We start from the raw sequence: 27,597 nt of genomic DNA, 5'->3' as shown, positions 1-27,597 counted from the left end.
TATGTCACTGCTGCCCATCACTCTGTGATCACATCCAGATGACAATCTTTATCTCTTGTAAATACATAAAAATGAAATTGCTTCAAGTTTTAAAAAGTAAGTTAACTGACGAAGAGTACAAAAATGGTCAAGTGTCTTATTGGATTGTCAGTTTCATTTCAAAGTACAGACAGGAAAAACACCAAGGTAAGAAAACAAATCTCCAGGCTGGGCACAGTGGTTCACATCTATAATACCAGCACTTTGGGAGACCAAGGCAGGCAGATCACCTTCGGGAGTTCAAGACCAGCCTGACCAACATGGAGAAACCATGTTGGTCTCTACTAAAAATAAAAAATTAGCCAGGTGTGGTGGCACATGCTTGTAATCCAAGCTACACAGAAGGCTGAGGCAGGAGAATCAGTTGAACCCAGGAGGCGGAGGTTGCGGTGAGCTGAGATGGAGCCATTACACTCTAGCCTGGACAGCAAGAGTGAACTCTGTCTCAAAAAAAGGAAACAAAACAAACAAATCTCCTGCCCCAACATAAAGCACTAAACAGTGTCAATGCCTGTATGTCAACATGGGGGTCTGAAACGAAGATTCAGACCTCTATGCTCTAAAGGCAGTATTTTCCAGTGTTAAAATGGTTGTGAATCAAAAGCAAAATGCAGCAATCCACAAACCTTGGACTCTAGTCAAGGAGGCAGCTGGGACACTGGCCACTTGGGATCTGGTATATGGTGTAGGGGCAGAAAACTCTTGCTCACTGCTCTCTATTGCTCCCTCTTTACTCATGTAAACTCTGAAGCCTGATCTTGGGACACCTCTTTGGCACCTCTTCAACTTTCTCTAAAATGTCAGGACCAAGCCCATGCTGATCACAACATCATCACTCGTGATTTTCACTTTAGTGGAGTGAATTTTAGGTTTCTTTGACATAATTGCAAAGAGGTGAAAAAGATAACTGTGCCCTTCAGCTCCATGGATCTCTGTAGTAAATAATTAAGAAATAAAATTTTATCACGCAAGAAATCTTTGAAAGTCAACTTACTCAACTGTCCACCTAATAAGACTCACTTCCCAGAAATCTTGTACTGTCATCTATATTTTGCCCACACTGCTTTAGTGAAGGAGACTGTATTACCTCAGAGAAGCCCACACAATGCTACCTGCTGCAGAGGCACTAGAACAGGACTGGCGCTGGTTTGAATGCCCTCTCTGACATGGACTTAGCTGTGTGACCTGGCAAAGTTCATTTCTCTAAACCTCATTTTCTTTATCTATAAATGGTATAAAAAATAGTCTAAACTAGAAGTTAACAGCCTGGGATGCAGAGTTGGACTGCCTGCATCTGCCGCCTACTACCTATTAGTCGTTTAAACTTGGGCAAGTTTAATCTCTTTGTAGGATTTTCTCATCTATAAAATGGCAATAATAACAGTATCTACACATCATACAATTTTCTGATCATTAAAGGAGACGATATGTGTGAAGTTCCTGGAATAGCTACTGGCTTATGGTAAGCACGCCATAAACATTAGTTGTTACATTTATTATTTTCTGCCAGAAGGCTGTTACATGCTTTACACAAGAAAATACATTTAAAGCCATTGGCATAATGCCTGCCACAGAGTTAAGAGATTCATAATGTTGGCAATTATTATTACTATCTGTCATCTTCATCTTTTGGTTTTAGTTTAGCCTACTGGAGCCACAGAGATTGAATCTGTTCCCTTTTCATTCTGAATGCCCCTCAGATATTTAAAGAAACCCACTACATCATTCCACAGATTTCTTTTTTAAAGGCCAAACTCTACAGACACTAACAAAGAGAAGATAAACAAAAAGGCCTGGTTCTCAGACCTTCTGACATCCTGATCAGCTTCATCTAGGGATGCTGCAGTCTGTGACCCTCTCAAAACATGGCACCACCAAACACCAACTATGATCTGACCAATAAGAATTCCATGGAATATACCTGGGTTAAATAATCTGTACAACAGACCCCCATGACACACATTTCCTATGTAACAAGCCTGCACTTTACCCTGAACTTAGAAGTTTAAAAACAAAAAATAAAATTTTAAAGAGGCCAGGTGTGGTGGCTCATGTCTGTAATCCCAGCACTTTGGGAGGCCGAGATGGACAAATCACCTGAGGTCAGGAGTTTGAGACCAGCCTGGCCAACACAGTGAAATCCTGATTCTACTACAAATACAAAAATTAGCTGGGCATGGTGGTAGGCACCTGTAGTCCCAGCTACTCAGGAGGCTGAGGCAGGAGAATCACTTGGGGGAGGCAGAGGTTACAGTGAGCCAAGATCATACCACTGCACTCCAGCCTGGGAGACAGAGCAAGAAATTATCTCAAAAATAAATAAATACATAAATAAAAAGAATTCAATGGAACTACCAATTCCCATGACCTAGATACATGATGAGTAACTCTCATCTGAAATGGTTGGGACCAGAAGCATTTCAGATCTTGGAATATTTGCATTATATACTTGCCAGTTCAGCATCCTTAATCCAAAATCCAAAATGCTCCAATAAGTGTTTCTGTTGGGCATTATGATGGCACTCAAAGAGTTTCCAATTCTGGAGCATTTCAGTTAGGAATACTCAACTTGTACTGTAACTAACTAGTTTCTACAACCTAGGTATTACAGATTTTTAATGTAATCTAAGTATGTATGGCATTTTGAGTAACTGCATCACATTGTTACAAAATACCAAGATTCTAAGAACTTAAATACCCACATTTTTTCCACTTACTGCCACTAAAATGGAAAAATAGATCTCTCTCTTGCTAACTCATATTACTTAATTCAGCTCTTTAATCTAAATCTAAACATTTGTTTTTATTCCTCTTCAACCCTTGATTTAGGATGTCTACTAGAGCTCTGAAATGAGTAGACCTGTCTAAACTGGTTGTAGTTCTCCATTTCATTTTAATCAGAGGACATGACAGTACTAAAAACGCTTTGAGGGCTCTCCTTTATTCCAGACATGCTCGTCCTTCCCACAATGTGTAGTGACCCAAATTCCCTATGATAGCCAAAATCAACAAAGTAGGTAGGTATCCCCGTTACCTCTTTAGCCATATCACAAACAAAAATCTGTTACCAGCATGGGGCCAACGGAAGAGTCCTACATCATTTCACTCAAAATCTTTATCCAAGTTAACGTGATTTTAGCTGTGTACTCAAGAAAGAATGTGCAATAAATTAATTGCTGAAGCTTGGTGATGGGAACATAGGGGCTCTTGATACTATTTTCTCTACTTTCTGTATGTTTGAAAATTTACACAATAAGAGATAAACAAAAAATAATATAAGTATGAGAAGAAACAAAGAGTTTAAATGTTCCTTTGGAGAGCAAGACTGAAATGCAGAAAGGAATTGGGAAGAGCACAATTATCTTTCCCTTTAAGCTTTAGTACTTTTTGATGTTTTATATACATGCATATATTATTTCATAAAAATAAAAATAAAGGGGGGAAAAGGAAGTACATCAAGAAAAAGTCAACCCCTCCCAAAATCACCATGGACACACAATGTTTTTAATGTCATCAAAAGATATCTACTGCAATGAAATCAGAGACTTCACTTCATTTAAACGAAAAATATATAACACAGATGATAAAAACTATGTACGCATTTGTATCCATAAAGTATAATCTGTCTACATCTTAAATTGACTTTAAGCATATTTTTGACAAAAAACTTCTAGAAAACAAATCTCCTAGAGATTGACTGACCCTTAAGTACATTTAATCTCATAATTCAAATGGTACTATACATTTAGAGCCAGTATAAAATTTGAATATAGAGAATATATATTTTCATTATACTTGTTTATAAAACCTACTTGGTAAGTGATTGAGCTTTCTGCTGTAGAAAAGTATCCCTGTGTATTTTAATGGCTTGAAGACTTTTTCTGTCTAGAAGTTTGGCAGCTGCTGGTATTTTCCGGATCAGAAAATTATCAGGAAACCAAATAATATTAGCAGTTAGAGTGATAGCTGGTACCTGAAACAGAAAAGGGAAAGGGGGAAAAAAATCGTTAAATGCAGGTTAAACAATAAGCTGTTTAAAAGTTCTATGATACACGTGGAAGACGATTCATTTAAAAAAAACACACACACACAAAATACCTATCATATTATGAGACAAATATCTTTAATTGTGGCAGTTAAAGGCATTTCTACATCTGGTGTTGAGCGTGACAATTTTATTTGCCGGAATATTAAATAACATACACACAAAACACTCTCTCATGGATTTTCAGATAAACAAAAATGCAACAAGTAAATAGAAACTTGAATCTTTGTGTCCTTTAGTTTCATTCTACATAAGTTTAAATAAAGTTGGCTGGGTTCTCATAGTCACTATCACTTGATGTTACACACAAACTAATCTTTCAATTTTGAAATCGGGTGCCACATGAAAATAGCAAAGACGGCCGGGCATGGTGGCTCATGCCTGTAATCGCAGCACTTTGGGAGGCCAAGGTGGGCAGATCACGAGGTAAGGAGATCGAGACCATCACAGCCAACATGGTGAAACCCTCTCTACTAAAAAATACAAAAAAATTAGCCGAGTATGATGGCACACGCCTGTAGTCCAAGCTACTCAGGAGGCTGAGGCAAGGAAATCACTTGAACCCAGGCAGTGGAGGATGAGCCAAGATTGTGCCACTGCACTACACCCTGGGTGACAGAGAAAGACTCCGTTTAAAAAAAAAAAAAGAAAAGAAAATAGTAAAGACATAGAAAGAAATATATTTCAAATTTTTTCTTCTTCAGTAATAAAAATCAGAGGCAAAGAAAAGGAAAAGCAAAAAGGTAAAAAAAAAAAAAAAAGTAGCATTAGTGGCACCAAAAGAAAGTTAATGTACAGAAAAAAAAAAAAAATCTGAACACTCTCTACCAATGTGTATTAATATGATGTGGAAGTATGGTATATTTTCATTCACTAAGTTACTTATTTCTGGAATACCTGAATTTTAAAAGTGAATATTAAATTATTTTTGTAAACAGGAATAAAATGCATTTTAAAATATCTAGTTTTATCTGCAATCTTTTCAATCTACTCAAATGGAAAAATGAGTTTCAAATTCTTACCTTCTTACAAATATCCAATAAAGACTTATAAAACTTTTTATCAATAGTTCGAAAAATCTGAAAGTGCAATACAAAGAGTCCACAAATTCCAACATATTTGTCTCTCTGGTCAATTTCAGAAGGTTCTCCTTACAAATCAATAACAAGAGAGAAAGCAGAACAAATATACTTCAATTATGCTTTTAAGGAAGTGCAAATTTTATAAACCAAAACCAAAAATTGCAATTTACATTACCAAGTTTGGCTTCTACGTTTGCAAAAATTGACCGAATACTATGTGCAAATTCCTCAGCAAAAGTGCTATTTTTTGACACAGATACTCCTCCATTGAGAGAATCAAATTGTTGTTCTATACAGGCCTAGACAGGAAACATTTAAAGAGAAATTCAGACTCTCAATAATAAACTTTCAAATATTTAAATATAGTATATGATAAACTTCTATACTCATCATTTAAATTTTACTAAACTAAAGCTCAGGTTCTTAATCTAATCTAATATTTATCTCTGTTTGAATGAAAAATATGTATGTATTTATATATTTGAGTACTAGTTATATGAAAGTAATAAAGGTGAATGCAAATCTATAATCCTGTATGAAGAGATACACACAATATTCAGACATGTATAGAAGATAAAGCATTTTTTTATTTTACTTCGCACTTTTAAGAGTTTATGTTTTCTGTTTATAATTACTTTCCTAGTACTTTATTATAGTGTGTATAGAAATGTCTCCTGGAAAAAGAATCAATAACAAAAAAATTATCTTCTTAACCTATTGACCTAACATTTAAATTGATACACAGTTGACTCTTGAATAACATAAGCTTAGGGGCACTGACCCCCATGCAGTCAAAAATCTTCATATAACTTCTGACTACCCAAAAACTTAACCCGTAATAGCATACTGCTGACCAAAAGCCTTGTGGATAACATAAAACATGAAGTCAATTAACAGATAAATACACTAGTATCTGCATATATTTTACACATTCATGACATACCTAACTTTTTCCTAAGTTTTCTTAATGTTTCTAGGCTATGCTATTTGTCTGCAAGTTTCTTTCAAAATGTTGCTAACGTTCAAAAAATGTTTTAATACATTTACTGAAACAATCTGTGTATAACTAGACCCGTGCACACTTCAAACCCATGTTGTTCAAAGGGTCAAGGAAACAAGAGTTGGAATCAATCGGTTAAAAACTGTGATCATGTAAAATATAAACTAAAGGTAACCTTGAAGTATATTATAAATGGAATATAATGCAATTTCCAAGGAGTACTGTCCAACAGAACTTTCTGTGATGATGAAAATATTCCACATCCGTGCTGTCTGATATGATGGCTAGCCATGAACCACATGTGGCTGTTAAGGACTTGAAATGTGGCCAGTGTGACTAAGAAAGTCAATTTTGTATTTCATTTTAATTTATTTACATTTAAATAGCCACATGTAATTAGAAGCTACCATTACTGGACTGTGTAAACCCAAATTATATTCCCTGAGCGTAGGAAAAATTAAACAAACTTGTTAAGGGTTGTCTTAAAACCTAAACAGCAAATGCAATATAGGTACACTTCACAGAGATTACAGATTCAGTTCCTGATCAGTGCAATAAAGTGAGTGACACAAATTTTTTGTTTTTCCAGTACATATAAAAGTTATATTTACATTATAATATAGTCTATTAAGTATGCAATAGCATTATGTCTAAAAAAAAGGTACATTAGTTAAACAATACTTTACTGCTAAAAATGGTAATAACAACAGCTGAGGCTTGAGTGAGCTATCATCTTTTTGCTGGCCGAGGGTCTTGCCTCAATGTTGATACGCTATCATCAGGCTTTGTTGTTCCATTTATAGAGAAGAGGCCGAGGAGATTAACATAATCTTTAAGGGCCCTAAGATTTTCAGAATGGCAAATGGGCACTGGCTTTTCCTCTATAAAAGTCATAGATGACATACAATATTCAACAGAAGGCAATATTCATCTGTCGCTTAGTGTGGCCACTCCTATCAGTGATCTTTGCTAGATCTTCTGGACAACTTACTGTGGCTTTTACATGAGCACTTGCTGCTTTTGCACTTTGATGTTATGTAGATGGCTTCTTTCCTTAAACCTCATGAACCAACCTATGCTAGCTTCAAATTTTTCTTCTGCAGCTTCCTCACCTCTCTCAGCCTTCAGGGAAGTAAAGAGTTAGGGCCTTGCTCTGAATTAGGCTTTGACTTAAACTAATATTGTGGCTGGTTTCATTTTCAATTCAATCCAAGAAAACTTTCTCCATATGAGCAGTAATGCTGTTTCACTTTCTTATCATATGTGTGTTCACATCATTTTTAATTTCCTTCAAAACTTTTCTTTTGCATTCACACATTGGCTGATTGTTCAGAGCAAGAGGCCTAACTTTTGGTCTATCTCTGCTTTTTTTTTCTCCTCCCAAGACACAGTCTTGCTACGGTCGCCCAGGCTGGAGTGCAGTAGCATGATCTCGGCTCACAGCCACCTCCACCTCCCAGGTTCAAGCGATTCTCCTGCCTCAGCTTCCTGAGTAGCTGGGATTACAGATGCCTGCCACTAAGGCTTGCTAATTTTTGTATTTGTAGTAGAGACAGGGTTTCACCACATTGGCCAAGCTGGTCTCAAACTCTTGACCCCAGGTGATCTGCCTGCTCAGCCTCCCAAGTGCTGGGATTACAGGCATGAGCCACCACGCCCGGCCCTATCACTGCTTTTGATGTGACTTCCTTGCTAAGCTTAATCATGTCTAGCTTTTGATTAAGAGATATCAAACTGCTCTTATTATTTGAACACTTAGAGGCCACTGTAGGGCTATTAATTGAACTAATTTCAATATGGTTGTGTCTCACGGAATAAAAAGGCATGAAGAGAGAGAAAGACGGGGCAAGCACCAGCCAGTTGATAAAGCAGTCAGAACAAACACAACATTTATCGATTAAATTCATAATCTTATGCGAAACTATTTTTGTAGCACCCCAGAACAATTACAACAGTAATGTCAGAAACCACTGATCACCATAACAGCTATAATAATAATGAAAAAGTTTAAAATATTGCAAGAATTACCAAAATGTGACACAGAGACAAAGTGAATACATGCTGTTGGAAAAATGACGATCAAAGACTTGCTTGATGCAGGGTTGCCACAAAACTTTAATTTGTAGAAAATGCAATTACCTGGGAAGTGCAATAAAGTAAAATGCAATAAAACAAGATATGCTTGTACCTAACCACTCAGACTAGGTGTTAATCCTCAAGTATTTTTATCCATTCCCATAATTTTTCTAAAACTCTTACTCCAGATACAACTAATACACTATTAATTTGGTTTGCTACTAGATGCTGAAATATTTTAGTACTCTAGCAATAATTTTAAGCCAAAGGACTGTTTAAAGGAAAATATATTCAACAGTGTTTTACTATAATTCTGAGCTGTGTCATCTAATATGAGCCCAATTGTTACAGCCTGATACGGACCTACTTACCTGGAATATCATTCCATCCAGTAACTGCCCTTCTAGCTTCAGCAAGAACTTTTCAAATGGCTTTAGTTTTTCTTCCTGAATTCCAAATTTTGAAGGATTATGATGGACAGATTTCAGTAACCTTGTGGACAATTAAGAGAAAGATCTTAAATCTACCTAATAAATTCTTAAATTAAAAATTAAACATTTTCCTGGAAGTAAAAATTTTATTACTTATATTTCTTCTTTGGCTCTACATATTTGAAAACTTGAACAGAACAATCCTAATAGATTTTCTTATGCTTTTTGATATCATCTTAAATCAAAATGCCTCATACTCCGTACATACCAAATATTTAATAAGTACTTCTAACGTGAATAAAATAAACCACCATGGTCTAAAAAAAAAAAATCAGTATATATAATAAAATAAAATCAAGCTCAGGAAAGAAAAGCTGTCACCTGAATAGAACCCACGGAAAAAAATAAATCTGAGTCCTAAGCTAGGCAAAATAACTTTCTACTACTATAAGAATTAGGATTTATACCAGTGTATTATACTCACCCCAACAAACTCATGTGAAATTAAAGAATGGTTACTACATTCATGAAAACATTTGCTATGAGCTCCTTCTAAATATCAATCCCCAAGTCTTTTAGAAAATCTGTATTATTTATATTTGTTTACTTTTTACTAACACTAACCAAATATACTAACCAAAGTAAGAGAATATTTTAAAATATTTTAATTGGCATACCTTTTATACATAGTCCAGTGGTCTTTCAGTGTGATATGATTATCAATAATTTCATCCAGGGTGAGCAAAACTGTTAGCAGTTCTCCCAAGTGCTCATACATAGTCTGTCAAAAAACCTTTAATGATTATCATTTAGTCACTAGTTAGAAGTTAAGCCTCACATAGACTTTTAAAGTAAAATTATTTGGGCTAACTACTGGATTAGTAAAAGCAGTGGGTAAATCAGTTTATTAAGCTACAGGGTAGCTCCTCAGAAAGGACTGTTAGTCTTTTAGTCTTAAATAGAGAAAACTCTTCTCTTCTTAAGATGAACAAAATTTCATCCTTAATTGCAATATTGCAGATTTATTTCACTGTCCAAAGAGATCAATTAGAGAATCTGCATTAGGGCATTCCTGGGAAAAACTAAGTTACACTGATAATGGTCAGTAACACTGCCTCAACTTCACAGACGAAAGAGGACAAATGCAAACACACACACACACACACACACACACACACACACAGACACACACAAACCCCTTTAAGAGTGTTGCTGTGTCATACTCTCCAACCATATATAGTAAAAAATTACAGTTTTGCAGATCAAGCTAAATGTCTTTTACCTGAAAATGAACTCCAGTTGTCTCTATAATTTTGGGTGCAATCCTGTAATAAAATAACAACCAAGTTAAAAAAAACTTCCCTTTTTGTCACAGTTTATCCTTATTTCAAATACAGGAGCAGATGATCTTGGAATGTTAGTATTTACCTTTATTAAGGCTCTAGTCATTTAAAATTTAAGAGCGTCACGTCCACTTTCCCAAGAAGAAAACTACCTTGTGCATACTATTAGGGTGGTGCAAAAGTAACCGTGATATAAAAACAGCACTAATTTTTGCACCAACCTAATAGTATTATTTCCTATATCCCACTCATGGATAGGGCTATGATGACAGGTGGCCTATGAGTAACCCTAACCATTTAAACCCAAAGGGTGTATCTTGGGATGAAGGTAGAGAAATATTAAAAATCGTATTCCTATCTTTCTAAACTATTAGAATTTCTCAATTACCAACTAGAATCTTTGTTATCCTATACAAACTGGCCTTTAGGAACCAGTCCCCTCTTCAGCTGGGTTTGTTTCTGAGTTCTCATCCCTACTGAAAAACAATGCAGGCTGGGTACAGTGGCTCACACCTGTAATCCCAGCACTTTGGGAAGCCAAGGCAGGTGGATCATGAGGTCAGGAGTTGAAGACCAGCCTGACGGACATGGTAAAACCCTGTTTCTGCTAAAAATACAAAAATTAGCCAGGTGTGGTGCCACGTGCCTATAATCCCAGAGGCTGATGCAGGAGAATCACTTAAACCTGGGAGGTGGAGGTTGTGGTGAGCCGAGATCGCGCCACTGTACTCCAGCCTGGGCAACAGAGCAAGATTCCGTCTCAAAGGAAAAAAGAAAAAAGAAAACAAAAATAATGCATACTACCAGAATTTTAATACCAAAGTCAAAAGCCAAAGAAATATTCAATTCTATCTCCTACTTAATTTGCTCAACAAATTTTAAACAGTACTTATAATATCAAAGCACACATAGATATCCTACAAGATTGAATGCATATTTTAAAATTAAACACAAAAGTCAAATAAATTTATCCCTCTAGGGCAGGGGTAGGATGAGGGGAATCTTAGAACTATCCATCAGGTACTCCAGGGGGTGGCTATACTCTCATTCTCTCCTGCCATGAGAGCTTCAGTGAAAAGACAGAACATAAAATAAATACCTAACTGAGGGGGAAAATGGGAGAATAAGAAACAGCTAACACTCCAGTAAAAGAATGTGCTGCTGATCAAAAGAACGGCGTCAAAACTGCTAGGGACTCTTGCTATCTCTTCCAGGCCTCAGTTATCTCTTCTCATCGTTAATAATCCCCAGACATAGAGCTAAACAAAGTTACTGTATTAAACAGTAAATGTGGGGAAAAAATTTTAAGTATAAAGAACTAATCAAATGTGAGATATTATTTTGTGGTAAGAACAGCAAGGGCTCTATGAAAATCTCATCACATTTCTTGGTTTAGGGTAATGGTCCAGCAGCAGCCAGGCAGTGCCACCTCCTCAGAGGCATGAGCACCGATTCCATGAGCCTTCTGCTCTAAGCACCCAGATTCTGTTAACCTCAATCTTTTCCCTTCTCTTCCCTGGATGGGGATGTGCTATCTGTTTCCTCTGGAAAACCTCATCATTCTCTTTTTCCTTTCAGCCCTACAACTCTGGTGTAACCATTTCTCCACATTAAATCCCCCCTTTCTTAATTTAAATAAATTTTACTATGTATATTTAAGGTATATTTTACTAAATATATTTAAGATCATTAGAACTACTCATAAACTTTCTTCAAATGTTGATTCCCTAGCTCCATCCTCAAGATTCTGTTATCTAAGAAAAGTCTCAAGTGACTCTCATCAGTCAGGCAACCATTCGTGTAAAGAGGAAAGGAATATAGAGAACACAGAACATGTACTAATTCTATATTAGCCTTCTTCTGTATGGTCAAATTTCTTTAAGATTTTTCTTGTAGACACTCTCTTTCAGACAGATAATGGGTTCGTTCACCATGGTAGAAACTGCATCTTATTAACCTATGTATTATGCACATCAAGTAGTGTTCGAAATGTCATAAGTGTTCAAAGAATGCTGAATGAATGTACAAAAAACTATTTCAAGTCATTAATTTTAGAAAGAACATTTTCTGCATCTCTATTATAAGAGCAAAAATATTTCTAAAATCCATTACTTGTTACTGATATAGAGGGCAGCCAACTGGTGGACTACATTCATCACCACTTCATAGCACCTCGTAACAAAACAAGATAGTTCCTGAAATGACAAGGTGGGTATATATTACAAAGTTGCTTTTTAAATGTCACCATTTTTTACTGAATTTTATGGTAACTCTAACAAAAACAAAACAGTTTTCCAGTAAAGCCTCCAGTTAACCAAAAGTCAGACAAGTTCAAGCATCCTTTAAGCAAATAATACTTAACTCACCTCCTGCATTCCAGGGTCATTCCTATCTCTTTGTTCCCACTGCATTTCATTCATGCTACTATCTCAAGTCTAATGTAGTTACTCACGTAACTCCTAAATGATAGGCGCTGTCTCATTCCTTCTTTGAATATCCACTGCCTAGCATAGTGACTAACACTCAACTGCTTCGCAATAAATTTCTACACTACTCCATGAATAAACATCTGAGTGAATAAAGGAGCTCAAAAGCTGTCAGTATAGAAAGTACGATGATGGCAAGAAGGGGTTTCCAGAAGTCCTGTAGAATAACTTCAAACACTGATCTAAAAGCAGGCTTGGCACACAGCAAGTGAACTGTCACATCACTTATCTTAGGGATATGTTTTTCATTAAATAAGAATCAGTTCATATCTAACATATCCTAGACTTTCTGAAAGCCCATTTTCAGAAGCTCTTAACTTTTAAACCTATAGAAAGTGTGTATCTGAAATATTTAAAACCTAATTAAAACTATGCCTATCTAAATTTTAACTTCTATGAGAACAGGAATTTCTGTTGGTGGTGTAAACTGCTACATCACTGGCACCAATACAGTTTCTAGCATATATTAGGCACACAAAACATATTTGTTGAATGTTTAAAAATCAAATTTTTAGGCCAGGCATAGTGGCTCAAGCCTGTAATCCCAGCACTTTGGGAGGCTGAGGTGGGCGGATCATGAGGTCAGGAGTTCAAGACCAGCCCAGCCAACATGGTGAAACCTCATCTCTTCTAAAAATACAAAAAAATTAGCCAAGCGTATCGGCACATGCCTGTAATCCCAGCTACTCAGGAGGCTGAGGCAGGAGAATCGCTTGAACCCGGGAGGTGGACGTTGCAGTGAGCTGACATCACGCCACTGCACTCCAGCCTGGGTAACAGGGTGACACTCCATTTCAAAAAAAAAAAAACGGAATTTTTCTGCAGCAGTGAGATCTAAAAATGATGTAAAGCGTTTTTAAAAATGAAAATAAATAATGCATTTTATTTTTAAATCGTTCTCGTTTTATATGTCCCAATAAACTTCTAAAAGTTTAACAAAGAACAGAAAATGCAAGACAACTAGAAAGCACAAAGTAAAAAGGCAGAAACAAGCCCAAATATATATAAAGACTATGTAAGATAGACCTAGAAATAGAATAAATTAAGCAATTAAAAAACAGGTATTGTCAGACTGCATAAAAAAAGCAAAATGCAGATATATGTACTTTTAAATAAACCCAACTAAAACATGAAAGGCTGCCAGAATGGAAAAAGCAAGAAAATGTTAACTAAAACAGAGCCATGGCAGCATTTATTATACCAGCAGACAAAACGGACTTGATTAGCGTCAGTATAGTAAACTGCTATACATGCAAAATATATATACATAATCACATACACATAATTATGAACACAGCTAAGAAAGGTCACAAATGATGATAAAAGATTCAATTTACCAGGAATGATGAACAATTCTAAACTTGTACACACTGAATAAATTATCCCAAAAATGAAAAATGCAAAATTTCCATATTTACTAGGACCTTACAAACTATATTTTAGATACCTTGCTGAAAAAGAAGTCAGCAGCAGCAGCCAGGCAATGCCACTCCTCAGAGGCATGGGCATTAGTTTCACGGGGCTTCTCCAAGCCCCCAGATCCTGGCAATCCCAATCTTTTTCCTTTTAGTTCCCTGGATGTTTAGTTCTGTTTCCTTTGGACTACGTCAGTATTTTCTTTGTCCTCCAACTCCTGGGTAACCAATTCTCTATACTGAATCCCCTCTCTTATTTAAATAAATGTTATTGTGTATATTTAAGGTATACAACATGTTATGGGACACATACTGATAATAAAAAGGTTACTAGTGAAGCACATGAACAAATCCATCATCTCACATAGCTAAATCATTTTTTTGTGGCAAAAGCAGTTAAAATCTACTCACTCAGCATGAATCCCATATATGGTAGCTTTATTACCTGTAATCCTCATGTTGTACATTAGATCTCTAGACTTAGTCATCTTACATATTTGCTATTTTGTATCCTCCAAGCTACATCTTTTGAAATACCTTGTATGGAGTTTTCTAGACAGGACCCTGAATAACACAGATCATAATATCAACAAAATGCTCTCAATTAGATCAAATAGACCAAAAAAAAAAAGTAGTAAAGATATAAAAGATTTGAACAGTACATGTTAACATGCCTGATTTGATGAAATACAAATTTTGTAACCAATCAGACTAGAGGTGGGACTATGAGTATTTTTTCCTTAGCTTCAATTTTTGCTTTTTTTTCACATTGTACATGCATTATTATTTTTTTTAAAGACGGAGTGTCGCTCTTGTTACCCAGGCTGGAGTGCAATGGCGCGATCTCGGCTCACCGCAACCTCCGCTTCCTGGGTTCAGGCAATTCTCCTGCCTCAGCCTCCTAAGTAGCTGGGATTACAGGCACGCGCCACCGTGCCCAGCTAATTTTTTGTATTTTTAATAGAGACGGGGTTTCACCATGTTGACCAGGATGGTCTCGATCTCTTGACCTCGTGATCCACACACCTCGGCCTCCCAAAGTGCTGGGATTACAGGCTTGAGCCACCGTGCCCGGCCCATGCATTATTTTTAAAATAAAGAGAGGAGGAAATAGAAGCTATTTTATTCGTTTGATCAAGAGTAAGCCAAAGGACGTACAATCACTAAAACTTGGCAGTGACGAAAAGCTGTCTAAACTGAAACAAGCTGTTAGAAGCATCGAGGGCTACCACTTTAAAAACTTCATCATTGCTCATGTAACAGCTTAATCTTCTCCATTAACAAGTTTTCTTGATGTAATTTATCTTTTCCAGTGGGTACAAAGTTTAAATTATTTTGAAAGGCATGGGGACAAGTTGTCCATAAAGGAAAATATACAAAGAAACCTATTTTGATAGTCTTTTTCCACTAGAAATATGTGGAAATCTTTTAGGAGTTGCGATCTCCCCAACTATAATGCAACGCTAATTAAGTGTCTTATCCTCAAAGTACACATCTTTAGTATTTGAAAGGTTCAGAACTTTTTAAGTGTTGTGTAATTTACTTAAACTTCAATGTAAAAGCTCAGTAGAAAGTAAAAATCAGTTACCTGTAAGAATGAAATAAATCGCCCCATTTGAATTTGACAATCACCTTCCACCATGCTGGCATCCGTAGCTGTAAAAGGCAATATGAATAAGTGTATTTCATTTTTTAAATTTAAACTCAATCAACACCAAAAAAGGAGAAAAAAGTGATTTTTTTTTCCATTGACACATCTTTTACTCCACAGAATATTGAAAACAGAATTTTTACACCAAAGAGAAAAATGAGGCAATCACTAATCAAATAATTAAAAGTATTTGCTTAACTAATGAATTCAAGGAAAATTATCATCTAGCTATGGTACTTTATAACATACAAATATATCACAAATTTTCTGCTGTTCCATCAGATTTTTTTACCCATTTACCAAACAAACATACCAACAAAAAATACAAATGTTTATTTTCTCACACTAATATATAATCATAGTAGTCCTGAAATTGTCTGTTAATTTTTTTTTCATTTCATTATCAAAAAAGGCATCACATTACAATTTTGAATTTTAAACTTACCTCCTTCTCCATAAAACAAGAGACCATTGTAAAATTTAGTTTCAGCCTGTTTTTAAGAAAAAATTAAAATAATTTTAAAGGTTGTTTTGTTTTGAAATTCCTATGCTCTCTTAGATCTGCATATTTAGTAATAAACAGAGGACTACATCATTTACATACAAATTCATTTAAATTCAAAAACTGCTTATGAAGCAATTCATCTTTAGAGTAACAAAAATATTACTGATACTCAAAGCTGTATCTTGATTCCTTTAGCCTTTACTTCATCTTACCTGACCACTCTCACTGTCCAACATCCTCTCATTAGTTCATGGGAAATACAGAGCAACCGCACAGCATCAAAAAGCAAGAGAATAAAATATGAAGTTTGCCAACTTCTACCAGAGTTTCATTGGTTCTTGGGTAAGGAAACACCAAACTAAATGCATACTAAAGACTGAAAGCTTTAAAAAAAAATCAGTTTTCTCTACATAGCCAGTATATATGGCAGGTAACACAGACTATGGAGGTTTGTAAACCTAGATTCAAACTGTTAATTACCAGTAAGATGTTAGGCAAGTGGCACTCTCTTTAAGCCTGTCATCATCAATGTCTCACCTACCTCCTGGGGTTACTAAAGGAATATAGTGTTATCCTGGTGTTTTGCACATACTATGTACTTAATGAATGGTAGTCAGTATTAGTATTATATTAAATAAATAATTCATTCAACATTCAATAAATATTTATTGCACACTGTATATATAAAAATATATACTTGCTTCTAAATTATCTGTTTTTAAAGTTTTAAGACAAGAATTCAAATAATTACCTCATATTTTAATTTCTTGATTTCACAACAAAGTGCAGCATAAACAGTGATGACTTTGTTTAAGACCTAGTTTCATGAGTAAAAACAAAATAAAAAGTAAATTGTAACATAACTAAAACCTTTTTCAAATACATTTTTAGATTTAGGATTCTGTACCTTGTTTTCAGTCTTTATGAGTTCCAAAAGAGAAGACTGTTCATAAGGCAAAAGCTATAGAAACAAAAGAAAAGAACATTTCTTTTTAATTTGAAAAATAACCGAAATTTTAAATACACAAATTGAAATTAGCTTTATTCTACTTAAACCTGTTTAGATCCTGTACTCAACATTAGCACCATAACAACTACTTCATCCAACACAATCTCATTAGACGACACATAAGGAAAGAAATGACCCAGTATGACTCAATCATGTTGCTACAACTCTAGTTGTCCTACAGAGCATAAGGTGGCTGATTATGAGTGCAGTATAAGAAAATGCAAGGTAGTAAGATAATACTAACATTACTAAACTCCATTAGTTATGATCATGAGGAAAAACCACTCATCATTTTTAAATTTTTTTTTTCTTTTGAGACCAAGTCTCACTCTGTCACCCAGCCTGGAGTGCAGTGGCGCAATCTTGGCTCACTGCAACCTCCGCCTCCCAGGTTTTAAGCAATTCTCCACCTCGGCCTCCTGAGTAGCTGGGATTACAGGCATGTGCCACCACACCTGGCTAATTTTTGTATTTTTAGTAGAGACAAGGTATCACCATCTTGGCCAGACTGATATTGAACTCCTGACCTCCTGTTCCACCTGCCTCAGCCTCCCAAAGTGATGGAATTACAGGCGTGAGCCACCGTGCCCAGCCCATTTTTTAATTTTCTATACAGTCACAAATTTAATAAGATTGTAGTTAAAGGGTCAAAATAAAAATAAAACAAGATAGAAAAAAATATCTTTTCTTATCTAAATCTATGCTCAGAAACACATAAAACAGTGTGTGGAGTTCATTCCTAAAGCCAGTTCAATTTCCACCTCTTCATGATCATCAACTTTATGTGATCTCTTTATTAAGTGAAATCTTAGATCTCCTTCTGGTTACATACTAACATTAACTATTTATGCAAGTAAGTTATTAAATACCCTTTCTCATTAGGTTGTAATTTTTGTTCACAGAGGTTTTATCTGAGTTTGCGGTTTTTCCCAAAATACTAAGTAAAGAATCTTGTATAGTAAAGACAATAAAATAACTATCCAATAATAGAATTTAAACAGAGGTTCCAACGAGGGCAACTGGGGAGACGGAGTCTGTAAGATAATAAAATTGTAAAGATTAGAATGCTTCGGAAGGAGAAAATAAACTAAGAGATGATGTCATCCTTTTATAAAATCTGAGAGTTGAGGCAAAAACAGATTTTACAATCATATCTAGAAGAGGCCCTTAAAGCCAAAAAGCAAGTCTTAAAAAAACAACAAGCATTACTTAATGGCGAGTGACAGATACATGAAACTTATTACCTTCAGAGACAGTACAGGTTTCCTAGTAGAGTTCTTATGACTTACATACGATGATTCACAAAGTGTTGAAGAACAAAAAAATACAATTGCAAATTTGGGGGAAAGATTTTTAAAGTAAGACTAAGTCTATCCAGCCTGCAAGAAAGAGTCAAAGGAAAGTAATTTCAGTTTACAAATGGGCACAGGCTCTGGAGCCAAGGTGCCTGATCGTCATCATTTAACTAAATGTGTCACTTAATCAAATAAGTTACTTTTCTATGTCTTCGTTTTCTCATTTACAAATGGAAATGACATTTTTATCTATCGACTTTATAGGATTGTTGTGGGAATTAAAAGTCAATACTTGTGCTATAATGCAATACTATAAAGATAACCCAATTTAAAAATGGGTAAAGGATCAGAACACACATTTCTCCAAAGAAAACAGACTCATGGCCATAAGAACATGAAAACATGCTCAACATTATTAGCCATCAGAAATGCAAACAAAACCACAATGAGCTATCACATTCACTAAGATGAATATAATCAAGACAATAAATGCTGGCAAGGATATGGAGAAACTGGAATCCTCATACAGTGCTGGTAATATAATGTAATGTAAAATGGTAAAGCCACATTGGAAAATATTCTGGCAGTTCTTCGAAAAGTTAAACACAGTTACCACATAACCCAGGATTTCCACTCCCATACACACACACACACATATATACATTATATGTATATTATATATGTGTGTGTATATATATAAAATACGCATTATGTGTGTGTATATATATAATATACATACATTATATATGATATACATATAATTTATGTACATTATATGTATTTTATATATATATATATATATATATATAATATACATTTGTATGTCTATACAAAACCATATGCCCAAATGCTTGTAGCCACATTATTTATAATGGCCAAATAGAAAAACCCAATGTCTATCAATTGATGAACAGATAAATAAAATGTGGTTATCCATTCCTTACAATGGAATATTATACAGCAAGAGCAAAAAAAAAAAAAAGAGAAAGTACTACCATGTGACAACATAGATGAGCCTTGAAAACATTAAGTTAAAGAAGCCAGCCACAAAATAGTACATATGGTATGATTTCATTTATATGAAGTGTACAGAGGAGACAAACACATAAAGATAGAAAGCAGATTGACTGGTAGTTGCCTAGGGCTTGTATGGCCTGGTATGAACTAAGGATTGCCAATGGGTACGTGATTGCTTTTTAGGGTGGTGAAAACATTCTAACATTGACTGTTGCGACGTTTACACAAGTCTGTGAATATACTAAAAACAAATAAATTACACAATTCAAGTGGGTGAATTGTATAATATATAAATCTCAAGAAAGCTGTTATTAAAAACAAGTCAGTGCATGACTTAGGACGGTGTCTAGTACATAATATGTGTTCAATAAATTATTCAAGTGGCAACAAACTAGCTATAAAAGTAAAAATATTTCAAAATGGAAAGAGTGACCTATTTAATACATTAAAAAATTACTCACACATTAAGATCTCCTATATCACATGAGAGAACTTTTCAGAAGTGATGAAAATATTCTCTCTTAATTGGGATATGAGTTACACGTGTTTGGCAAAATTAAGAGTACATGCATTTCACTCTATGGAAAATAACCTCAATTAAGAATAAACAAAGCCTGAATATTTATCCAGCCCTCATCATCTTCTTAATGATGAAAATCAAAGACAAGCTCAAAGACTTGGAGTTTGTGTCATTCTTTGACACTACACACTTTGTGTTTGTGTCATTCTTAAAACAAAAAAAGAACACATTTAAAAACCACCTGCATGGCTTAGAGAAAAGGAAATTAACAATTTTCTTCATCTTTCATTTTGTTCCTAGATTTCAAATAAAAATACTTTTTCTATCAAAAAAATTATGTTTTCAGGATATAGTATGTCCAGAAAATATATACGTAAATTTTAAAAATCAAATCTAACCTTTAATGCTATAGGATCAAGATTGAAATCCCAAACATCTCCAATTGAGTCATCCAGTGCATCCTCAATTCTTCTCAGTTGAGATGTATACTCCTCAAGAAATTTCCCATAATTCTTAAGCTGGACTTCAGCATGAATTTCTAAGTTTAAATTTTAAAAGAGTATGTGATAAGTACAAGTAATGAATTACAGAACATTTACTTCAAATAACCTCAAAAGGCACAGCAAAGCATTGCTAATTATTACTTTGGAATGTCTGGACTTCTTGAAAACAAAGTTTCAAAGTTAAACAGTAATTCAGCTTTCAATCTTCTCCATACACTTAAAATAATTTTAAAAGCGGTAGATGTTCCCATACACAAAGATACTCTCTTAAAACCCTCACATATCATGAAAAAGTCAGTAGCCCATCTACCCCACAATAGAGAGCTTTGAATGCATCTGAAAAGTACCTTAGACAACTCAACATCCTGATTCTATCTTTTTGCCATAAACAACTCCTTTGCAAAAACAAATACTCATGACCTGAAGCAGGTAAAAAAACAGTGTTGTCACAGAAGCAACATTTAAAAATGAAGTTTTAATTCTACACACGCTAATGTTTAATAATACACCTAAATATTTTTAAATAGAGGTTTTAGACCTGAGCATATTATTTCTATAATGTCTAAAATTTAACCAAGATATCTTATTATTTAACATCATTATCAAGTTGCAAAAACCAGCAAAGAACACTGCTTGAGTACAGAATACTATGCTGCTATTCCAAGAATTTACACATTCATAGATAACTGTAAAGAATCATTGTAATAAGCTGGATTTTTTTTTTTTTTTTTGAGACAGTCTCGCAGTGGCACATTGTCGGCTCACTGCAACCTTCGCCTCCCTGGTTCAAGCAATCCTCCTGCCTCAGCCACCGGAGTAGCTGGGACTACAGGAGCGCGTCACCACGCCCAGCTAATTTTTGTATTTTAGTAGAGACAGGGTTTCACCATGTTGGCCAGGATGGTCTCGGTCTCTTGACCTCATGATCCGCCCACCTCTGCCTACCAAAGTGCTGGGATTACAGACATGAGCCACTGTGCCCGGCCTGGAATAAACTGGATTTTAAAAATATGCCTGTTCATCCAAATGCATGTAAGTACTTCAGGTTATACACAAAAATTCATTACTTGTTCCCAAAGGCAATAAATTCAACTCCAACTTAGTTTATTTTATTGATATGAAAAACTTTATTCAAACTTTGTCTTCTGAAAAAGGTAAATATTTGCTCTCCTCAAATTAGCAATGTGAAGCAACTAAGTGTGTTCTGACTCATGCTGTATTAAAGTGTAAAGACTCAGGCTCCATTCTCCCTTATTCTTCAACCACATAAAGTTCTGAATTAGGTGAATCCATTTAGTTCATTAAGGTTTGTCTTATTATAGTATTAATCTAGGCAATTTTGGAAAACAGTCTAGAAATGATTCACAGACCAAAAATTAATGAAAGCCAAGCACAGGGAAATGTTCTCTTCCCTACAGCTTACATATAAAACTGCCTAGATTCTCAGCACCCCAAAGAGTTGTCTTATTCTCAGTTACACAGGAAATGACCAGTCAAAGTTGCATTTGACCAGCAAATGAGTTATTAAAGACAATGCTAGGCTGAGCATGGTAGCTCATGCTGGTAATCCCGACACTTTGGCAGGCCAAGGCAAGTGGATCGCTTGAGCTCAGGGGTTCAAGACCAGCCTGGGCAACATGGCAAAACTCTGTCTCCACCCCAGTTAAAAAAGAAAAAATCAGCCAGCTACTAGGGAGGCTAAGGTAGGAAGATCACTTGAACCTGGTAGGTCGAGGCTGCAGTGAGCCGTGATGATGCTACTGCACTGGGCAACAGAGTAAGACCTTGTCTCAAAAAAAAAAAAGACAATGCTAGGAAACCCGCCAGTAAATCACTCCATTAGTATGTTTAGGGATTCACAAAGAAACAGACAACAGAAAACCTAAAATAACATTATAAGTTCCTTGATGACAATAAATTGTTGCAAATTTGGTGAAGATTAAAATAACAAAAGTTGAGATAAGAACTACACGGTAATTTTTTAAGAGTAAAAATTCCAGAAATCCACTTAACATGCTCATCTTTATCAACAGACTGCATTCCCTGTTTTATCTTTGTATCCCTAATACCTAGCACAGGCACTGGTTTTAGAAAATATCTGCTGAATCAAATCATTCTGCTCTAAGCTGAACCACTTTCAAATTCAATTAACATAACTCTATTCCAATATTTTTGAAGATACCAGAGTTGGTCATCTTTGTCCACAAAACTTCATACATGACAAGGTACAGTTCACTTTATAACATACAGAATCCCTCCACAAAAAAACTTAAAGATTTTGTCATTACCTACAAGATTAATTTTTACGCTGCGTAAGAGCTAATATCTTATTGTCGCCCAGGCTGGAGTGCAAAAGCATGATCTCAGCTCAGTGCAACCTTCACCTCCCGGGTTCAATCGATTCTCCTACCTCAGCCTCCAGAGTAGCTGGAATTACAGGCGCACGCCACCAGCCCGGCTAATTTTTCTATTTTTTAGTAGGTAGAGACGAGGTTTCACAACGTTGACCAGGATGGTCTTGAACTCCTGACCTCAGGAATGTTTTGTGAAAAACTGCAACCCATCCTGGATATAGCTAATTCTTCTCTAAAAGACATGTAAAACTTAATTACACCTAAGTTTGTAGACATTAGTCTCTCTTTGTAAAATCAAGCAAAATTCACCTGGAATTTTAAAAGGGATGTTCGACCTTTGGGAAAACTATGCTGAAAAAAATCACAAAGAGCATGCTCCGATATCTCTTAGATCACTTACACAGATCAGTATCACCAAAGATAAGAAACAGATTGCCAACTTGCATTTATTTCAAGTTGAGTTTCACTACAATAATTAGTTTGGACTCAATATTTTAATGAAAGAAACTGAATTCGTTCGTTTATTTTTGGTTGGACTTCTAAGTTAAAATCAGAATTCTATCTTGTGAAGCAAAATTTGAAGCCGATTTGCTGTGATTTTTGAAGCCTTTTTAGCTTCGATGGAAACTGCGGCACATCACTGAAAAAAATACCACTTAGCATAAATAAAGGGCCTGGGAAGGGATAAAATAACATTCACGTGTTCATTTTTGCGGGGTGAAGAGTTCTTTTCTCGCTGCCTTCTACGGTTATAGCAACACGATGGGAAACACGCCCAAACTTCCAAAAGTTGATTTGAGAGGAAAAGAAGAAAAACAGGAAACCGAAACAGGAACCCAGACATCAGCGTCCCCCAGAGCTGAACGCTCTAAGAATCTGGCGAAATCCCCAAGAGGCCAGAGACAGAAGCAGCCAGGGCTCCTGGGGACGCTGGGCCTCCCGGGCGCGCCCCGCCCAAACCCCGGGCAGCTGTGGCGGAACGCCGCTCACCGCGGGGCACCGCAGGCTCCTCCAGGGAGTCCCCGCCTCAAACGCCGAGCCCTGAGAGGGAAAGCCTGACCCGCCGTGGTTGGGACCCCAACGCCGAGAGTAACGCTGGAGAGCGCATCCCTCGCACACCCCAAGGGCTCTCAAGTGTCCTGCACTAGACGGCTACGCAGCCGTCCCTCTCGCAGAAGCGCTGCCCAGGACTGCGGCGGGCCAGAGGAGCGTCCACCCGCAGCCCTCGCCCGCCGCTCCCTTACTCTGCGAGCCGTCGTCAACGCGGTCAAACTCCCAGTCCGGGGACAGAGTCTCCACCGCCATCACCTCGGCGCCTCCAACAGACACAGTCCCAACCAGCCCGTACGGCGGCGACGGCCTCACCCCAGCGACTGTCACAGCACGTGACTTCCGGCCCCGGCCCCGCCTCCGCTCGCGAGGGCCGGCCGGTCTCATTGGGGGCCGCTGGGAAAGCGAGTCCTCCGCGGTGGCCGAAGGCGGCCGCCATGGCGCCGACTGTCTGCGTAGCGGTCGTGCGACCTGGCTTGGGCATCGTCATCATTCACTGTGTTTCTCAAGCCACTTCGGCGCCTTTAATTTCTCCAGGCTCTCTCTAGACGATTTTTAACACCTGGGAAAGTTATTCCTCAGTCTAACCTAAAAAGGGTAGAATTGATGAGGTGGGGAATTAACAGGAAGGCATAATCCTTGAGGACATCGCTGACCAGGCGCTTCTTCCTACAAGCCTGTTTCCGATTCTCTTCCCGTCGCCACCGTAGGAGTTCCTACAGCCTTACTGCACATTCTGTGCGGATTGTTTTTTAGTAAAGAAGGCTGTGCGAGGGAAGGAGTTACTTTAAGAACACCCTAACAGGGAATCTTACTATCTCTCCCCTGCTCTCCACTCAGTCCTTTTAAAAACGCGAGGTGGGATGAAGAACGCTACTGAAGTGCGTTCTAAAATGCTCCCACCTGCTACCTGGATTTTTGGAGAATCCGGATCGGTGTAAAATTCTACATGCACACATGTATTTGCACGAGGCTGTTTATTGTAACGTGGTTTTTAGTAGGAAACTATCTCGATGTCCAAGTGAATTACGTAAAGCTCAATACATCCATACTACGAATCACTGAAGAGCTGCTAAAATAGATGAAATATAATGGCATGAAAAACCGACACAAGACAGTTGCAGAGTCACGTGTGTTTGTGATTACATCTATGTTTTTAAGTTATATAAACGCGTATGTGCATATGTGTATGTAAATTCACAGGAAGACAAATCACAGGATGGTAGTTACCCGGGGGAAATGTGTTGGTGAGTAACAGGATTTTCAAGTTTTGATATGTCTACTTACATGTTTTGAATCTTTAACAATGAGAATTTATTAACGTTTTACTCGTGTAACCTTAAAAAATACCGAAAGAACTAATCAGTGTAGGCAAAAGGTCTGTGGAAGAGTATTCTGCTGAAGTCATTGGATCTGCCCTGGGTTAGGTGTTTATTGAGTGACCACTGGGTACTGGGTACCAGGCACCATGCTAGATGCAGAAACTATAAAACAGGTAAGAAAATTGATCTCTGACCCTATGGCAGACTTAGTGGTCATTTTAGAAAGAAAAAAATAATCTTGAAAATGACAGACATCATTAGGGCCTTAATGGCTGACAAACTTTTTTCCTGTACTTTCTCTGTGACCATGAGTTTGACTTTGCTGGATTCTTTTTTTTCTCTTTTTTTTTTTTTTTTTTTTTTTTTGAGACGGAGTTTCGCTCTTGTTACCCAGGTTGGAGTGCAATGGCACGATCTCGGCTCAGTGCAATCTCCGCCTCCTGGGTTCAGGCAATTCTCCTGCCTCAGCCTCCTGAGTACCCGGGATTACAGGCACGCGCCACCATGCCCAGCTAATTTTTTGTATTTTTAGTAGAGACGGGGTTTCACCATGTTGACCAGGATGGTCTCGATCTCTTGACCTTGTGATCCACCCACCTTGGCCTCCCAAAGTGCTGGGATTGCAGGCTTGAGCCACCGCACCCTGCCCGACTTTGCTGGATTCTTAACATTTGCGCTAAATCATTGTAATTAATCTCCCTGCAGCTCATTGGGATAACCTGAAGTTACAAGTGAGAACAATTTGAATCTACAAATACACGAATCTATTGAAGTTAATAGATTAGTAGCAAGAGGCAGTGTCATGTAATAATTAAAAGCACAGTTTTGACTGCCAAATTGCCTAGGTCCAAATCCTGGCTCTGCCACTTACTAACCATGTGATTTGGTTGTAATTTAACCACCACCTCAATTTCCTCATCTATAAAATGGAAGTAAAAATAGTAAACACCTTGTGGGATTCTTACGAGGACTAAATTAGTTAATACATGTAAGGTACATAGAACAATACCAACCACGTACTGTACCAGGTTGCTATTATGAATCAATATAGAGTTATCTTAAAAAGATCTCCAAAGGAGGCCACGCGCAGTGGCTCAGGCCTGTAATCCCTGCACTTTGGGAGGCTGAGGCAGGTGGATCATGAGGTCAGGAGTTTGAGACCAGCCTAGCCAACATGGTGAAACCCCCCTCACTACTAAAAATACAAAAATTAGCTGGGAGTGGTGGCATGTGCCTGTAATCCCAGCTACTCAGGAGGCTGAGGCAGGAGAATTGCTTGAACTGGTGAGGCAGAGGTTGCAGTGAGCTGAGTTTGCGCCACTGCACTCCAGCCTGGCAACAGAGTGAGACTCCGTCCCAAAGCCTAGGCAACGTGGTGAAACCCCATCTCTACTAAAAATACAAAAATCAGCTGGCCATGGTGGCAGCTGCCTGTAGTCCCAGCTACTCGGGAGGCTTAGGCAGAAGAATCAGCCTGAGCCACTGCACTTTATCCTGCGCAACAGAGCAAGACTCTGTCTCAAAAGAAAAAAAAAGAAAATATCAGGGATTGTCTGCCTTGATCTTAAATATGTTTAAATCAAATTCCACAGCCTATAATTTCAAATTTTGTTAGAGAATTACAAGTCAGATACAACACATTCACAAATGAAAAGTGCTATCTGAAATAACTTTATAAAGTTATAAAAATAAAAAACTTTATTATTTATAAAAATAAATGTCCTGGGCCAGGCGCGGTAGCTCACACCTGTAATCCCAGCACTTGGGAGGCCAAGGCAGGCAAGGTCAGGAGTTCGAGACCAGTCTGCAGAAGGCAAATCATTAAGTAATTATATATTCTTCATTCTACTACTCTTCATTCATACAGTACTTTCTGAAAAGCAAGCTTGGAAATTATTTCACATAGACAATATTGTGCTATTCTGAGAGCTCCTGCGATCTTTAGAACAGCTGCCTATGGAAGGTGTCTGCCTGCCAATTCCTAGGAATCCCTGCCTTTAACTTACAGCCCCATATGCCCACACCTTAAGTACCAGTTTATTCCATACCAAAATATTTTATGTATATATTATATAGCTAAGGTCTTGGTGAATTTGTTTCTTAATTTACATTTAAAGCCTTCTTCCAACTGCTATTCAACCCAGCAATCCCATTACTGGATTTTTATCCGGAAGAATGTAAATCGTTCTACCATGAAGGCACATGCATGCAAATGTTCATTGCAGCACTATTCACAAAAGCAAACAGATGGAATCAACCTAAATGCCCATCAATGACAAATTAGATTTTTTAAATGTGGTACATATACACCATGGAATACTATGCAGCCATAAAAATAAACAAGATCATATTATTTGCGGGAACATGGATGGAGCCGGGGCTGTTATCCTTGGCAAACTTAACACAGGAACAGAAAACAAATACCACATGTTCTCATTTATAAGTGGGAGCTAA

At 37.0% G+C, this 27,597-nt stretch overlaps 1 protein-coding gene across 11 annotated transcripts in view; it reads right to left on the bottom strand.

Moving 5' to 3' along the window:
• The window catches only part of WASHC4 (WASH complex subunit 4), a 61,942-nt gene extending 37,796 nt beyond the window's left edge, over positions 1–24,146 (bottom strand). The window contains exons 1-14 of one of the 11 annotated variants that reach the window (XM_078337173.1): positions 24,016–24,146; positions 22,828–23,003; positions 20,313–20,452; positions 16,981–17,034; positions 16,825–16,890; positions 16,014–16,059; positions 15,506–15,573; positions 12,129–12,211; positions 9,956–9,998; positions 9,351–9,466; positions 8,614–8,734; positions 5,342–5,465; positions 5,107–5,234; positions 3,852–4,012 (exon numbers count right to left, since the gene is read on the bottom strand). In XM_078337173.1, the coding sequence (XP_078193299.1) occupies positions 3,852–4,012; positions 5,107–5,234; positions 5,342–5,465; positions 8,614–8,734; positions 9,351–9,451 (635 nt within the window). In that variant the 5' untranslated portion in view covers positions 9,452–9,466; positions 9,956–9,998; positions 12,129–12,211; ... (5 more) ...; positions 22,828–23,003; positions 24,016–24,146. Of the gene's footprint in view, positions 1–3,851; positions 4,013–5,106; positions 5,235–5,341; positions 5,466–8,613; positions 8,735–9,350; positions 9,467–9,955; positions 9,999–12,128; positions 12,212–14,362; positions 14,533–15,505; positions 15,574–16,013; positions 16,060–16,824; positions 16,891–16,980; positions 17,035–20,312; positions 20,453–22,827; positions 23,004–24,015 lie in introns of those variants that run through there. The other 10 variants (XM_078337166.1, XM_078337169.1, XM_078337172.1 and 7 more) reach the window with 10 other exon arrangements.
• Between the last annotated feature and the right edge of the window lie 3,451 nt (positions 24,147–27,597).

The sequence above is a fragment of the Callithrix jacchus genome, chromosome 9 (assembly GCF_049354715.1).
Source record: "Callithrix jacchus isolate 240 chromosome 9, calJac240_pri, whole genome shotgun sequence".
NCBI lineage: Eukaryota > Metazoa > Chordata > Mammalia > Primates > Cebidae > Callithrix > Callithrix jacchus.
The sequence above is the reverse complement of the archived record's forward strand: the minus strand, read 5'-3'. Positions and strand labels throughout refer to the sequence as shown.